General features: G+C 32.8%; 1 protein-coding gene across 1 annotated transcript; it reads right to left on the reverse strand.

Annotated features, from left to right (window-relative positions):
- Positions 1-320: 320 nt before the first annotated feature.
- On the reverse strand, positions 321-18165 carry LOC145796026 (uncharacterized). The gene is made up of 12 exons (XM_082880999.1): positions 18150-18165; positions 9753-9918; positions 9574-9684; positions 9402-9443; positions 8555-8649; positions 8375-8441; positions 4658-4757; positions 4434-4546; positions 4199-4292; positions 1572-3227; positions 1044-1304; positions 321-506 (listed from the first exon to the last, which is right to left on the reverse strand). The coding sequence occupies exons 1-10, from the start codon at positions 18163-18165 to the stop codon at positions 3177-3179; spliced, it is 855 nt and encodes a 284-aa protein (XP_082737125.1). The 3' UTR covers positions 321-506; positions 1044-1304; positions 1572-3176.
- Between the last annotated feature and the right edge of the window lie 228 nt (positions 18166-18393).

An 18393-nucleotide genomic window follows, 5' to 3' on the forward strand; every position in this document is an offset into this window, starting at 1 on the left:
TTTAGTTCACACCTTTTAAGTGTGATTAAAGACTTTAGATCACACCTTTTAAGTGTGGTTAAAAACATTTAGATCACACCTTTTAAGTGTGATTAAAAACTTTAGTTCACACCTTTTAAGTGTGATTAAAGACTTTAGATCACACCTTTTAAGTGTGATTAAAAACATTTAGATCACACCTTTTAAGTGTGATTAATAACTAATAAAACCTGTGATAAAAAAAAATTGACATATTTAAAGAATAATCAATATTATTTTTGCACGCGCATTTGAATAATGTAATACACACTATATACTATATTTCGAATCACAATCATATATTGAATGAAATAATATCATATATTTCATAAATGAAAGTTAAATGTTTAAAAGTATATACAAAGAAATTAATAAAAAAAAAATTAACTGTGATTACATATATTAAAAAATAAAAAATAAAAAACTTGAAAAAAGTAAATTCTTGAATTCTTTGACCATATTTTGCATATCTCCAAGAAATTTTTGACCTGAAAAATAAAAAAACAAATTAATTTAAAAACCGCCAGAAGCATATGAATAAACTTACTAATTAATTTATAAACTTACATTTAGATCACACCAAAAATAATGTAATTTATCCAGTTGTTAAACTGCCCCCAATCCTTTCCCCACAGCCACCAAAAATGACATAATTATTTTGATTCTCCACATAAATATCAGTAAAACAGCACCACAAAAGAAGACAATATGCAACAAAGCAGAAAGGATCACATAAATGATAAAATGGAGTATTATATGGACAATCAAAATCATATGATATCAACATATAACTCACTAAAAACTATAAAACAAATAAGGATCAATAAAGCTTATTGGTCTTAAAAGCAGAAACCAATTTGTACACCCATCGATGGAAACATCACCGTGAAAGGTTTTCCTCAAGATCAATAGTACACCCATCAAATTTCCAAATATAACTGCATGCTTAAAAAATAATTCTATGTAGACAAGATATTTTAACAGAACTGGTAAAAATGCATACTTCTCTGTTAGTACCAAACTACCTATTCATATGGGTTCAACTCTGACACAAACTGAGATGCACATGAGATCCAGAACCAATATCATCTAATGCATACCTGGGGCAAACAAAAAAATGGAGATAACAGTTAAGAGACATAGCTTGAAGAAGAAAATTCTGCAGGTGAGGAAATGAGTGAAGTTTAACCAATATTAGATCCTTGTCAAGGATCTTCACCTCTCCCCCAAGATGTTCTAGCCAACACAGAACAGGGAACATATATGGTCTGGTTCCCTTAACAAACCTGAGTTAGATTAAAATTCACATCAAACGGATCAAGAAATACCTATAATTAAAATTCACATCAAAAGGATGAAGTAAACAAAAGTCAATTAAAATTCACATCAAATAGATCAAGAAATACCTATAATTAAAATTCACATCAAAAGGATGAAGTAAACAAAAGTCAAACAGAATCAGTTAAATTAATTTTATTAATTCAACATTAAAACTAATTTTTGGCTACAATCTGTATTAAAAACTCAATACTACTTGAAGGATAGAGAAATACCTTGATAGAGAGTGAATTAACCAATCGATGTCTTCAAAGTAGCAGAAATCTGCAAAAAATGAAGAAGAAGATGAAGAATCAACCTATAAAAAAACTGCATCCATGACAATGTGCAGGCCAATAGAACAAAAATGTGAACTACTTATTGTGTTATTTATAGATCTACAATATATATATATATATATATATATATGAACATATTTTCAAAATAAAAAACAAACATGTTCAAACAGAAAGAGTCATATGCACATATTTTCATTCGAATTTTAGGTTGGTAGATAAGATTAGATATATGATGCGTAATTAGTACATCAAATAATTTAAATGAAGTGAACATAAGAATATGCCTCTGTTTATTAATGGATTCCAAGTATCATTGTCAATAATAGCTCCATTGAATTGACTAATTGATAGATGAAACTTGTTTATTAAAAAGTCAAAGACGTCATCAAATATAAATCTGTGTAGGAAAAGAAAATCAGTACATGTAAATGTTAAAATGTAAAGAGAAGGGTTGATACCTGGTGGCCTTCTTTTACAAGAAGTCCCGACAAAAACACACCAATAAACTGAGTCCCTTCCATTATCAGGATTTTCATAAGATAATCATTAGATATTGAAATGCTAGAAACAACATATTCTGAATAATGATCATCATCCATCTAGAAAATACAATAAAGTCAATTAAAAAATAAGATGAAAGTTGTGATATCCAACGCTGATGAAAGTTCTCGAACAAGATTAAGGTCTATTCTCGATAAAACGAGCCCATAATTTATTCATCATTCTGAACAAATAGGATTTTGGAGTTAGTTAACTAAATCTCACATACTTACTTGGGGAAGGTAACAAATAAAAAAATGGGAATAAGCATCACAGAGTAAAACTAGACAAAACCCCTTATGCATAACAACAAATGTTAGCAGAGCCATGAATGATATGTATAATTCTAAAATTATTAAAAATTATAGGATGGCTAAAGAAGAACTTGACATAAACAAGGGGATTTATATTACAAATTGCTGAAGGTCACTAGAAACATTGACTACAAACTTGAGCATTATTTGTGTTCACTCATAAGTAATAACTGATCCTTCCTAGTTTATCCATTAAAATCATAGCAATAACTGATCCTACATAAGTAACCAAAAAAAAACTGATAAAGAAATAGTTAACTAGAGTTTTAAAATGCATGAGATACTTGAGAGTAAAGACACATTACCTGATAAATTTGCAATTCCGACACATATGTTTGCAATGTCTGAAGGTACTCCTACACTTCTAAAGACGGCAGAAGAGAAATAGAACACAGCATTTATACCGGATAATTGTTGCAAAGCAAAAAGGGTAGACCCAATAAAAACAACTGGAAAAGAAGTGATTAATATATCATTTAAAAAGGAAACAAATAAACATCATGCTGAACAAATGATAATTATAAAATAAAATAAAATAAATTTTTAAAAAAATGATAGTGTAATTAATGAGCATATGTACCTTTAAAGTGGCGGCCATAGAATAATTATGAAAATTTTACAGCATCTGCTTCATCCCCTCTGTCCGATTTTGACAACTCTGACACTGCAGATTTGAAATGTGATCCTCCTAAAAGCTTCTCAAATTCAATCTCAGCTTCAGCAATTCTTCCTCTCTGAGCTAAGCCAAGCAGCAATTTTAAGTGAAAATCAATGAAGAAAGGGACAATGAAATATTTTTGAGCTCTAAGAAAAAGTAATAATGCACCAAAGTGGAATCATGGTAATTGATTAGCAATTTGATTCAAAATTGTAACTGATTGGAGAAAGGAAAGAAGCATCTTCAAGGGGAAATGAACAATTGCACCGAGCAGATCAAAGGTCAAGAGTGGAAAGCAAGAAACTCACAGGGATTGAAAACATTAAAGACAGAAATTAATTAAGTTCTGGATCTATTCTGAATATTTCAATTGTGCTAAAGATTCAAAACCCAATTTTCATTTACCAAAATGGAACAAATTCAAAGGATTTAGTTACCTAAAACAAGTTCATAGGACTTAAAACAACAAAAAAAATAGTGGAATATGTTTACAATTGAATATCTCTAAACACTGCATTCTGCAGATATTTCAGCTCTTCATGGAATATTTGAGTCAAGTTATACATAGTTTGCAAGCACAAAAAATAATATTTCTATGGAAGGCAGTCTGAGGTAAAAAATAATTGTGCAATGTCTCAACATAGTGCTGTTTAAAGCCCACCTCAGAACCCAATCCTAATAGGATCCTAATCCGAGAATAGTTATATATTGAACAGACTACTAAACTAGTTATTCAAGTCCAGATACAGATCATGAAATTTAATCACTTGCAAATCAAATTCCATTCTACATGAAGATCAGATTAAATATATTATCTATAATAGATTTATGCACAGCAGTTGGTATCATGAATGTAAGGTATGGGCGCATAAGTCAGTAGGAACACATTATGTTGCTCACCTATAGCATAGATAACCAAATTTGGATTTGGAATGGATTTATGTCTAGATCAATACAAATCAAATTTGTCAAGAGCCTTATGCAATATGGAGTATCAATATTGCATTCAAGCACAAGAAACTAAATGTGGTGGACACACGAGAGCAACTAACCTTAAAAAGCCAATGAGGACTCTCTGCACAGAATTCCATTAAAACAGCAAGTACTGCAGCAGGAATGGCAGATACCCAAAAACACACTCGCCACCTGTGCACATGATCAAGATATTTATAGTTATTAGTCAATAATATAATCCAATCAAACAACCAACAGAACAACATGCCTTGAGCAGGTCTTGACAAATTATGTATATTCCAATATGGTTGTATGTCATGCCATGCATCTTACCAACCCACAATATCCTTCGCTGGGATACCTATGAATAGAGCCCCCATAAGTCCAAGACATGTTGCAATTTGAGTGAAGCTCCCATAAGTACCCCTTACAAAGGCTGGTGAAACCTGTTCATGAAGGCAAAGGATAATCGGGTAAATATGAGCACACCAACAATGGAACTAAGCAATGCCAACTTATGCCCACAATTAAAACAAACTAAACATCATTGCATTTACCTCTGATACATAGAGAGCTGCAACAGGTGGGCTGAGACCCATTCCAGTTCCAACAAAAAACCTCCCAAGAAGCATGCCCCCAAGAGTATTTGTGGTGGCACTGAAAGTATCAAGGTTGAATATCCTTTCGGTGAGTGTCATGCATAAAACTTTAAAAGAGCAAGGAAGCATGACTACAGACATGAATTCAGAAACTCTCCATTTTACAGGAGTTGGTTGTGCCGAGTTAACTGATAATGTATATCAGCCTTCATTTCTTAAGCATACAGCACAACATGAAGTGTGTGTATGTATAATATTTTCCAACCTTATTTTCAATAATGAAGAGGCAAAAATAATGTTGAAGTTTGAGTGAACACAAACAGGAGAAGCATCTGAAGTTACACAAAAGGTGCACCTCAAGCAAGCCAACTTGAGCAACTCAAGTTATAACTCTCACTATAGTATAACAAGTGTAACACCAACAATTAAAGCAACTATGTGAAGTGTAACACCAACAATTAAAGCAACTATGTGATTCATATCTATGGAACACACTCATTATTTTCATGGTATCATCATTAGGCATATTGTCAAACACATGGTGAGCAAAATATAAAATTGTAGTAGTCCAATCAAACACCAACAAGATAGAAATCTATCAAGAAAAAAGAAAGTAACAGATATACATATTATGAAGTTTATGATACAATCAGTCAATGAATGGGAAGTAAAAAAAAAAAATCATTCATCAAATCCATCAGGTCAAAAATTATAGAAAAATCCATATATAGAAACTCGAACAACAATCACAAAACACAAAAAGATATAAAAAAATTACAGAAATTAAGATCAGAAACTTCATATATAAAACTCTGATATAGAGTTTAGAAATCAGAGTTTACTTGGTCCCTATATATTTAGAAATCAAAGTTTCAGAGTTTTAAACTTCATATATATCAATAATTTTAACAGTTTAGAGAGTACTGACCTAGGTTTTCGATACCAGGTAAGAGAGAACTCGGAAGAGAAGTAAATCGACAACTGAGATTCTTCTTCAATGAATCGATGATGAAATCTTCCATTGATTGAAGATTGTGATGTAGAAAATGATGAAGAGAAAGAAAAAGAGATGATCGGATCAATATTGTAAATCATATATATGTGTGTATGCGGGGAGAGAAAGAGAGAGAGAGAGAGAGAGAGAGAGAGAGAGAGAAACGCACCAAAATTTGAAGAAGATTGAGCAAATCTGCCATGGATGCTTCCAATCTGTATTGGAGCTCTAGAGAGAGCAAACTCGTTCAAGAGAGAAAGAGTCGCAACTTTTTGATTGCTAGCAAACCCTGTTAGGGCTGAAGTGAGGTCCCGATTTTTTAATGGTTAAAATGATTAAAATATTTGGTCGCAAAATGTTTTTAATTGATGATGACAAAAATGAACATAATACAATCAATCAGGCTTTAGAGGATTTGACAAAAATGAACATAATTGATGATGACAAAAATGACAAAAATGGCACATTGGTCCCTCCCGAGGTGTTAGGGGTGTTCTCGGGCCTTCTCATGGATTTTTCACGATTTTAGCCCCCTATAGCCTATTTTCAAGCCTAAGTACTGGAAAAGTGCATTTTTGGACTTAGTTTGAAAAAGTGTATTTTTCTACATAGTTTTCAAACCGGGAGTCCTGTTCTATATCCTTGCATATATTATTATGACTTATGAAGATGTATTAGATATTTAATTGGTTATGTTTCTTTTTCTTTTTTCTTGATGTTGCATTTCCATTTAACATATATATATATAAGTTTTCAATAATGCTACAATAAATAAAACAATATACATAGGTTTTCAATAGGTTCACCCGCAGCCTCTACCAACAACCCATACAACAAATATAACATATCCGGATTTTCAGTAGGTTCACTCTCAACCTCTTAAGACCATTATGGATTTTCAGTAGGCTCACTCTTAACCTTATCCACGTGTGTGATTGTGCACATGCGTGTGTGTATATATATACATATCAATGTGCAAAAGATACATGCTCGTCAATTCCTGTCTAAGGCCTTTGCGAAGAGTCACCTTAAGATGAAATTTGATTACAAGATCCACAAAACCTAAGGCCAACACATTCAAAGAAAAACACAGCATAACTAATAAGTGTTCAAAGAAAAACATTCACCTAAACTTAATTATATTTAACATGAAGATTACACAAAATTTCATAATTTCACTACCTAAAGAATTATACAGTTAATTAAATTAAAAAAAATTATAGAAAAAAAATTGTATTTATCAATAATACTAATCTGATGCCACTAACAAGGAGTCTAGTACTTACCCAAAAAAAATAGGGAGTCTAGTGAGTGGTCCTTTAATTTGAAGGGACATTACAAGTGTTCATTGCTTGCATACTGATTTGGCTTTTTCTTTGGGAATAACCCAATTCATTACCTTTAAGTCATAATCATTGCCTTTATTAAAGTTAAAGAAGATAGGGAAAAAATAAAATAAATAAGAGCAATGCAAATCCCAAATCTTCCCAAAATGGTTTAGTTCACTGTTGAAAGAATTCAATTGAATCTTATAGTTTAAATGACTATTATACTAAATGCTAATGCTGAGGGAAATATGTAAATCTTTCCACATAAATATATGTATCCATGCATATGAAGTTAAATTTGTCCTTACAAATCCCTTTAAATGTGCCATTGGCATGAAATCTAAATTTGTTGTTAGATAGTGACCGCAGGTCATGCAATGCATTATGCATGTAATTAAATAAAGAATGTATCCTTCAATTATGTGTTAAGATGCAGCAAATCTATCATACTTATATCAATTTCATGTCTTATCAACAATCTTGTAGATCTTTTACTCTTTTCTTTTTTATTTATTTTTTTATATATTGTAGATCTTTGCATGTGAACATGTGATGCAATATTCAAAAGAAGTGAATGTTTTGAGGGAACAATAGTTCATCTATTTATAGACAATTTTCAGAAAGGATATCAGTTTCCAGACACTTTTCAGAAAGGATATCAGTTTAAATTGTTATTAAAATATTTTTAAAAATATTAACAGAAAAATAAAAATGATATATAAAGGTTAGTGTTTCTGATTTTGAGTGTACATGGTTAAATGGGGGGTGTAAAGAATTGCTTTTCGGGTGTAAATAGAAGCACCCCATCCATAATAAAAACAGAGCAGATAATAAAAACTCCAAAGAGATGAGAATAATAAGGTCCGGTCTCATAGTACCTGCACAATTTTGTTAGACTTGGCCTAGGCATTTAAGCAGGCCCATCTCTGCAAGAAACATTGAACTTAGTCATTGTATTGATTAGATTAAGTAGTTAATAAAGGTTTATTGAAAATCGGTTAAAATTTTGAACCAAAAGGGAAAGTCCAATGATATCATATTGTTGATTAAGAGTGGTAAGAAATATTGCAGACAAGGAAAACAAACTAATAAACAATAAGTTGTTTTTCCTAATCAATAACAGTAAACAATCAATGAAAGTATGTTATTATTGGTTTAGGCATATTATCAAATACATGGTGAGCAGAAGATAAAATTCTAGCAAAACAACAAAACAATGACAATACATAGGCTGAGCCAAATATTAAATAGAATTGGGGTAATAACAAGCATCAATCTAATACAAAAGCATAGAAATCAAGTATTGACATCTCCATAGAAGACAAAGAAACAGCAAACCAAAAAATTACATACCAGATTGTTTGGATTTGCAGCTGGTTTGTGAAAGAAAAAAGCATACAGAGTTCAGCCCAAATGCAAACTGCAGAATAAAAGAAGATACAACACTCAAACGAACATTCATTGTAAGAAATTGAACAATTTCTTTGATAAACTTGAGAGTAATTTGCAGAAAACAAATTAAACAATTTACACCTCTTAATATCTCACGACTTGAGAAACAAGCTTGGGTGAAAAGCACACCACCTAATCTGTAAGGGCACAGGTGCCTGGAATTGATGAAGAGCTTGCTGGAGAAGCACAGAATAGAGGTCAGCCAGTGTCATCATAGCTTCCCTAGCAATCTTCAATGAGGGTGATTTCGCAATTTCCTCTTTCTTAGATGAACTGTTGTTAGACTCAAGTTTTGCTTCTTTTATAGATAGTTATATATATATATATATATATATGCATACGTATATAAACACAACCAAAAGAAACCTAATTTAAAAAAAATAAAATAAAAATCAGATTGTGGTTCTTCTCAAAATAAAAACCAAATTTATAAAACAACCTTCAATTCATTGCCTTTTATTGGTAAATTTTTGTATGGGCATGATTTTTTTATTTTATTTTTTTGAACTAGTATGGGCATAAATTAACTCCCTATAATTAACAGCTCTTTCTCAACTTCTTTGCAAAACCTAATTAATTCCAAGGCAATGTTCTATCAACATTCCTTGAAAAGAAAAGAAGTGAGAATTATTGCCTTGTATCCCACAAGATTTCAAGCAATTCAAATTTGCCAACATAAGGAAGTAGATGATATATCCTTAGATTAAATTAAGTTAGGGTTAGGGTTTTGAAACTTTGAAGGGTTTTATTCCTTATTCTTCACTTTTCATTCTTTATTCTTCCATATTGAGAGAGTTTATAAACTAATTTTAGATATAGAATCAGAAATAAAAAAATCCATTGGATATGGAGATACAAAACCATAGTTGAAAATTTTGAATGGCTTTAAAATTATTTGGTAACACTAATTCAAAATCAGATTGTATACCTTGAATTATGGTGCAACAATTGAATATAGATTCCAGAAACCCTTGACAACAAAAAAAAAAAAAAAATGAAAATCGAAAAAAATACAAAGCAGATAGACAAACAGAGTTCAGTTAAGAAATTGGGACAGAGAAGCAGATGAGGAGTGAGATACAGAGAAAGAGCAGACAAACCTACTGAGCCAGAATGAAGCGACGATGGTCACAGCAATGGCAAACTGCAGAAACTCGACGGTTGACAAATGTTTGTGCAGACAAGCGATTGTGAGAGAGAGAAAGAGAGAACTACAAATCGTAAGAGAACAGCTATGCAAGGGTGAAAATCATGGAGAGAGATGAGGGGTTTTACCTACCAGCAAATAAAGAGGTGATTCTGAGTCTCCCGAAGATGGAAGATGTAGATGGAGAGAGAGAGAGAGAGAGTTGAGCGTGAAAATGAGATAGGGGGGAAAAGAAAAATCAGAGGGGGATTTGATGAAATTTGGGAATTTTGGGCACCAAGGGTTTCAGAAGGAGCCCCTTTTTTTTTTTAATGCCAAAAAAAAACAAAAAAACTATTTGTGACGGGAAGAAAAAGTTGTCGCAAAAAACGACGTCATTTTATATAATAAAATTATAGGAGACGGAATTATTTCCTTGCAAAAAATTTTGTACAATGGTGACGAAAATTTTCGTCTCTGAAATGACACCCAAATATTCCCCGAAATTTTACAAGGGCGGGAATTTTTTTGCCACGAAAAATAAAATATAGAGACGAATAAAATTTTCGTTACCTATTGTTTTATTGATTTTAAGTATTTGATAACGAAATTTAGTTTTTCTCTCTGAAAATATTATAATTGGAGACGAAATCTTACTTTTATCTCTAAAACATGTATATTTAGAGACGAAATTATTTTTCATCATGCGTTTTCGTCACTAAAGACCTTTTTTGTTGTAGTGGTAGATCGGCTGTGCGATGATGATCGGTGCGATGAGATGAACAACGAGAGGTGAGAGGGTGATTCTTCTTTTTTTGGGGGGTCACAAATAAAATTTAAACAATAAAATAATATCGTTTAATTCTTTTTATTTTTTTTTGGTGACGCGGGTTGCTGTCGTTAAAAAATTTTATTTTTTGTTAAAAAAAATTTTTTTTGTAGTTAATGAAAAAAATTTCATTTTTTTTTAGTTACTAAGATTGAAAATTTATTTGTTTCATTTTTATTTTAATTAAAAAAAATATTATTATTATTTTTTATTTGGTAGAAGTAGGGGTAATATTTTAATGAAAAATATTTTCCACTAAAATAAAAGTTTATTTTCTGTAGTCAATGAAACATATTTTTCTACGGCCTATTTTTTTTGGTTAGTAAAAATCTTGAACTATTTTTTTTGTGGTAGAGGAAAGGGAGCGACATTAGTGGTGGAGGTGGTGGATAAGAGATGATGGTGGTGGTGGTGGTGGTGATGGCAAAAAATATTAGTGGTGAAGTTGTGGTAGTGGTAGTGTAGATGGAGTGGCAGGGGTGAAGGAGAGGTAATGGCAGTAGTAGTGGCAGTAGTGGTAGTGGTGGTAGTGGAGTGGTGGCGATGGTAGTAGTAATGGTAGTCGTAGAGGTGAAGTGGCGACAGTAGAAGTAGTGGTGGCGGTGGAATGACGTTTGCAGTAGTGGTGAAGGTGGTAGAGGAGATGGGTGGTGAGAGAGAGAGAGATGAGTGAGAGACGGATAGAAGAGATAGAGAGAGAGAATAGAGCGGGAATGGAAAACAAAAACAGGCGGGAATAAAAAATATTTTTTTTTTGTCAGAAATGAAATTTAAATAACAAAATAATGTCGTTTAACTTTCTTTTTTTTTTTTTTTTTTTGCGACGGGAGTTGCCGTCGTCAAAAAAAAATAATTTTTGTTAAAATATAATTTTTTTGTAATTAATGATTTTTTTTTTTTTTGTAGAGGATAGAGAGTGGCAGTAGTGGTGAAGGTGGTGGATAAGAGATGATGGTGGTGGTGGTGGTAGCGGCGAAGGAGATTAATGGTGAAGTTGTGGTAGTGGTAGAGTAGATGAAGTGGCAAGGGTGAATGAGAGGTAATGGTAGTAGTAGTAGCAGTAGTGGTGATGGTGGTGGATAAGAGATGATGGTGGTGGTGGTGGTGGTGGTGGCGGCGAAGGAGATTAGTGGTGAAGTTGTAGTAATGGTAGAGCAGATGAAGTGGCACGGGTGAATGAGAGGTAATGGTAGTAATAGTGGCAGTAGTGGTAGTGGTGGCAATGGTAGTAGCAATGGTAGTTGTAGAGGTGAAGTGGCGACAGTGGTAGTAATGGTGGTAGTGGAATGACGTTTGCAGTAGTGGTGAATGTGGTAAAGGAGATGGGTGGTGAGAGAGAGAAAAATGAGTGAGAGACAGATAGAGGAGAGAAAGAGAGAGAGAGAGAGAGAGAGAGAGAGAGAGAGAGAGAGAGAGAAAGACAGAGTGATGAGCGAGAGAGAGACAAAGTGGTCGCTAAAAATGCATTTTCTTGTAGTGGATAGATAAATCGAGAGGGAGCTCAGTAAATAGAGAAGACAGAAGGGAGAGAGTGAGCAACGCGAACATAGTGGGAGAGAAAAAGAGAAAGAAAGAGAAGAGAGGGAGAGGGACAAAAAGATAGAGAGTGAGAGACAGAAAAAAGATAGAGAGAGAAGAGAGATGAACAAGAGAGAGAGATAAAGAGAAGAGAGATGAGCGAGAGAGACATAGAGAGAAGAGAGATTAACGAGAGAGAGAGAGGAGAGAGATAAGAGAGAGAGGAGAGAGATAAGCGAGAGAGATAGAGAAAGATGAGAGAGATAGAGAGAAGAGAGATAAGCGAAAGAGACAGAGAGAGAAAAGAGATGAGAGAGATAGAGAGAAGAGAGATGAGCGAAAGAGACAGAGAGAGAAAAGAGATGAGAGAAGAGATAGATGAGTGAGAGACACAGAGAGAAAGAGAGAGAGAGAGAGAGAGAGACAGATAGACAGAAAGAAAAGAGTGATGAGTGAGAGAGAGAATGAGAAGAGAGAGAGGAAGATGAAAAAATGGGTGAAAAGATATAGACAAAGAGAGAGGGAAAGAAAAAAAGAGCGAAAAGAGATAAACGAGAGAGAGACAGAGAGAGATGAGCGAGAGAGATAAAGAGAAGAGAGATAGAGAAGAGAGACAGAGAGAGATAGACAGAGAGAAAGAGAGAGAGAGAGAGACAGACAGACAGACAACAGACAGACAGAGAAGAGTGATGAGTGAGAGAGAGAGAGAGAGAGAAGAGAGACAGAGACAGAGAGATAGAAAGATGAAAAAATGGGTGAAAAAGTTCCGTGTCTAAAGCCTCATTTTCTAGTAGTGAGTCATCTCTATCATTCATGGGTAGAATAGAGGCGCGGATTTGGGAATTGCATATTTTATATAAAAATCAAATTGAAATATTTTATACAATCACACCTATTTAAGGAGTGTGATTAAAAAGTAGTAATATATATATAATCACACTTTAATTAAAATGTGTGATTAAAAAATATATATATAATCACACTTACTTAAAAAGTATGATTAAAAAGTAGTAGTGTATATATAATCACACTTTAATTAGAAGGTGTGATTAAAAAATATATAAATAATCACACTTTAATTAGAATGTGTGGTTAAAAAATATCTATATAATCACACTTATTTAAAAAGTGTGATTAAAAAGTAGTAGTGTATATATAATCACACTTTAATTAGAAGGTGTGATTAAAAAATATATAAATAATCACACTTTAATTAGAATGTGTGGTTAAAAAATATCTATATAATCACACCTATTTAAAAAGTGTGATTAAAAAGTAGTAGTGTATATATAATCACACTTTAATTAGAAGGTGTGATTAAAAAATATATAAATAATCACACTTTAATTAGAATGTGTGGTTAAAAAATATCTATATAATCACACCTATTTAAAAAGTGTGATTAAAAAGTAGTAGTGCATATATAATCACACTTTAATTAGAAGGTGTGATTAAAAAATATATAAATAATCACACTTTAATTAGAATGTGTGATTAAAAAATATATATATAATCACACTTGTTTAAAAAGTGTGATTAAAAAGTAGTAGTGTATATATAATCACACTTTAATTAGAAGGTGTGATTAAAAATATATATATATAATCACACTTAATTGAAAAGTGACATAAAAAATAAATATTATCACACTCAATCAAATTAAGTGTGATTAAAATATCAATCTAATTTTTTTTATCACACTTCCAATAAAAGTGAGATCTTTTTTTTTGTCAAAGTGTGATCTTTAACTATTTTTGTAGTAGTGCACACCCTTTGACACCACTTTGCTCATAACCATTACCCACATATCTCATAACCACTAATACACGTAGCATAACCAAATACCCTTTGACACCACTTTGCTCATAACCATTACCCACATATCTCATAACCACTCATAACCATTACCCACATATCTCATAACCACTAACACATATAGTACAACCAAACACCCTTTGACACCACTTTACTCATAACCATTACCCACATATCTCATAACCACTCATAACCATTACCCACATATCTCATAACCACTAACACATATAGCATAACCAAACACCCTTTGACACCACTTTGCTCATAACCATTACCCACATATCTCATAACCACTCATAACCATTATCCACATATCTCATAACGACTAACACATATACTATAACCAAACATCCTTTGGCACCACTTTACTCATAACCATTACCCACATATCTCATAACCACTAACACATATAACATAACCAAACACCTTTTGACACCACTTTGCTCATAACTATTACCCACATATCTCATAACCACTCATAACCATTACCCACATATTTCATAACCACTAACACATATAGCATAATCAAACACCTTTTGACACCACTTTGCTCATAACTATTACCCACATATCTCATAACCACTAACACGTATAGCATAACCAAATACCCTTTGACACCACTTTGCTCGTAACCATTAGCCACATATCTCATAACCACTAACACATATAGCATAACCAAACACCATTTGACACCACTTTGCTCATAACCATTACCCACATATCTCTATTGTATTCTTTGAGGGTGTTTGGGAAGTGAGTTTTTATGTAGGTTTTTTTAGTTGTAGGATATTATTGGATAAAAAATTTTTAGTGTTTGGGAAGATAGTTGAGTTTTTTTGTAGTTGAATGTGATGTTTGTGAGAGAAAAAGTAAAATAATTATGGGGTTGAATGTGATATTTTGTTTGTATTTGTTTTTTTTTTTTTTTTTTTTTGCAAAACTTTTGTCCTTTAGTGGAAAAAATGAGAAAAAAATTTGGGAACCATTTTCTCAAAAACTGGGAGTGTTTCTTGAGTTTGGATTTATCTATTCATGCTGTAGCATAAAGATTTTATACAGTGGGTTTCTCCTTTGTTTTTATTTTTCACCACTAATGCTTCACCAACTGGGTTTCTCTTTGATCTTTAAAGCTATTGGCTTCAGCAGTGTTCTACAAGGCGCAATTGTGTGGCTCAAACTGTTTGAGAGGAGTGGTTCAAAAACTGTTTGAGAGGAGGCGTGCGCCTGATACTGAGGCTCTAGGTGCCTGACTTACGGGCTTCGCTTAGATTTTTCTCCAGCTTATGTTCCCTTTAAGTAACAGGATTTTATTGCCTTCTTCCGAAAAGTATTTGAAGACTTAAATAGAACAGAAAATTAACGTAGGCAATGGATAGTGGATGTGCATAGAGAGTTTTTATAAGAAAAAGATGTGTACAGAGATCTTTATTTTCGATGTTTAAATGTGTGGATGGATGTCTATTTTGATTATTTTATTTAAGGATAAATTTGTAATAAAAATAAAATTCATTAAATATATACACAGAGACAATGTGTTGTGTGGAAATAGAATTATCCTATAAGTAATTGATAAATAGTATATTCAAATTGACCCTCTTACTTGATATTAATTATTTTTTGTATAAATCTATTCGATGATTGTCTAAATGAAAATTAAAGAATGAAAAATAATAGATTTTTATTAATTTTTTAATGATTATATCCACAATTTTATATCCTTTGTTGATGATTATGGCAGTTTATAAACGATCATCCCCTATTAGCTTGTAAATTTCACAACAAAGGGCTTTTCACCAAAACCCTCCGAAAACGAATCCAATCATGTCACTGTTTCTCCAAAACCCACCAGAGCGAAGCTTCATGTACCACATCCATCTTCAAGTTCTGTCTCAAGTATACTTTCTTGGAAAACAAACAAGGTGGAATTTATATACTAGTGAGACATAAAAAACAAAAAAAAAAATTTACACAAATATGAAAGGGTGTAAGTCACACTTGCATCCCACAGTTTTTCACTTGTATTCCATCATAGAATCACTTACACCTTGTATGTTTTTATAATTTTTTTTTTTTTTTTTTTTTTTTTGTCTATTGCACTGTGCTGCAATTCTCCTAACAAACGACCACCTTTACAAAATTAAGTTATTTTTCCATTCTCTTGCCCCATTTACATATTCAACAAAAAAATAAAAAATACAAGAATAAAAAATTGTACTTTAATATTTATAGGAATATTTACCTCCTCTTTGATGGATTGTTTCCAAAAAATACTTTTGATTAGTATTCTCATCCATTGTTTGATTTTGTTTAAATTTTATTCTATTTGTAAATAACAACACAATAAGAAATAATAATGTTAATGTGGGGATATATTTTCTGAGTACCAACACGTGGCAAGATGACGCCGACGTGTCAGCCGAGGTGCCACGTGTCTTGGTCGTTGTGCCGAGGTCATCTCGGCTAGGTCGAGGTTGCCTCCCAAGATATCGAAATCCGATATAGGCGAATAAGGGACAAGAGTCCTAGAATGAAGAGGGAATTCAACTTGGATATGGACAAAAGTCCTAGATTGGGAGAAGACTTCAGTTTGGGTAAAGATAAGACTCTTAGAGAGTTTATCCTAATCCCACTGGGAGTCCCAGATTAGCAGTAATCCTAAATCCATTAGGGTCAGACTCCTTTTGAGACTAGGATTGTATTGGCTATAAAAGAGAGACACCCCCATGCTTTTGACACTCAAGCTTGTGAGTTTAGTACTTGATTTATCTTTAAGAGATATACTGACTTGATCGTTGGAGTGCCCCGGGTGGTCGAAACCACCGCGGGATTCTTATATTTCTGTTGCAGGTCAGTCAAGTGCCATCTATTCTGCCAGTACTCTCCAGCTGGTTACTAAGCGGGCAGTGTGGTCGGAAAATCACCCACACAGTTAATGATAATGATAAGTTTTGATAGGGTGGCTTGGAGTTTTGGAGTGAGCAAAAAGATGAAGGGAAAATAATTGAAATTTGAAAAAGAATATGAAAATAGTTAAATATAAAAAATACATATGAGTGGTTGGGTGAATCATAACAAAAAAGAATATTTTATTTTAAAATTTAATGTGTATTATCTTTATTAATAAATTTATATTAAAATAGAAGAGGAATTAAAATTTTAAAATTTCAATTAAGCATACTCAATTATTATTTAAGTATAGAATCACCCCACACTTCCTCCAACAAACTTTTAAAAATACAATTGTTTTGGGCCTCAGCATGGGCCCAAACTTGGTCCTAGGCCAGCCCAATTATCAGGCTTTTCTGTAGGGGTGGACATGGGCCTAGAGCCACCCAATTTCTTCAGATCAGTCCAATTTTTTGGAGTTTAAAATAAATATTTGGACCATAAATCTGGGTTGTGCTGAGGTTTTAAATCTGTTTAATTTTTGGACTGGGTTTGGGTTGAGAAATTGCAGCTTGAATCAACCCATCCACTTATTAATTTTAATTTTTATATTATCTAGTTACATAATAAATTAAAAATAATAAAAGATAATATATATGTATGGGATTAACACGATCTTGATCTTATTCATTTCATAGTTTAATGGAAGATTTTTCATTACATATTCAATGGTTTTAAAATGAACACGTAAATTTATCATTATTTACATTAATTGAGATAGTATTTTTACAACCCTTAGATGATATAATTGAAATAAACATATGCTCCTTCTATGACTTAAATTCAAATATTTGTTAATACACTACAAGAATCTGCACTTTTCGCGACCACTTTTCGCGACCAATGTAAAAGTTGGTAGCTAAAAGTTATTTTTTGGCGACCAAATATTAATTAGTCGCAAATGATCATTATTTTTGGCGACCAAATATTATTGGTCGTAGAAGGTTATATTTTGGCGACCAAAAAATGACTTGGTTGCAGAAAGTGATATGTTTTTGCTGACCAACTACAAATTTGGTCGCGGAAGGTCACATATTTTTTGGCGACCAAAAATTTGGTCGCGAAAAACTTATTTTTAGCAACCAAAAAAAATTAGTGGCCAAATTAATACTTTTAGCGACTAATATTTTAGTCGCCATTGATTGAGATTTGGCGACTAAAATATTTTGGTCGGCGAAGGTACCTTTTCTGCGACTAATATGGTCTTTTGGTCGCCAAAAGTTTGGGAGAGAAATTTGATTTTTATTGGGACGGGAATTGAAATTTTTTTGCGACAAATAAATTTGGTCGCCAATTTTAAAACGACGTCGTTTTGTACCATGAAAGCAGAGAAAAAAAAAAAAAAAAACCTAATCACCATCGTCTCTATCTTGCTATGTCTCAGTCCGCCTCTCCCTCTCTGTGTTCTTTCTCTCAATCGGTGCCCACTCTCTCTAGCTCACCGAAGTCCCTCGCCATCGTTGCTCACATCCGTCGCACATCGCCACCGCCGCAAATCGCCATCGCCCTCTGTCTTTCTCTCACACAGAGGGAGCAATTGCTGGGTATTCGCTGCTGTGGTTGTTCACTACAACAAAAAGTGTCTTTGGAGACGAAAACTAATGACGAAAATAAATTTTGTCACGAAAGACGTACCTTTTAATGAAGAAAATAATTTTTCGTCTCCAAATGTACCAATTTTAGAGG

This window comes from Camellia sinensis, chromosome 7 (genome assembly GCF_055761805.1).
Source record: "Camellia sinensis isolate YWXY chromosome 7, ASM5576180v1, whole genome shotgun sequence".
NCBI lineage: Eukaryota > Viridiplantae > Streptophyta > Magnoliopsida > Ericales > Theaceae > Camellia > Camellia sinensis.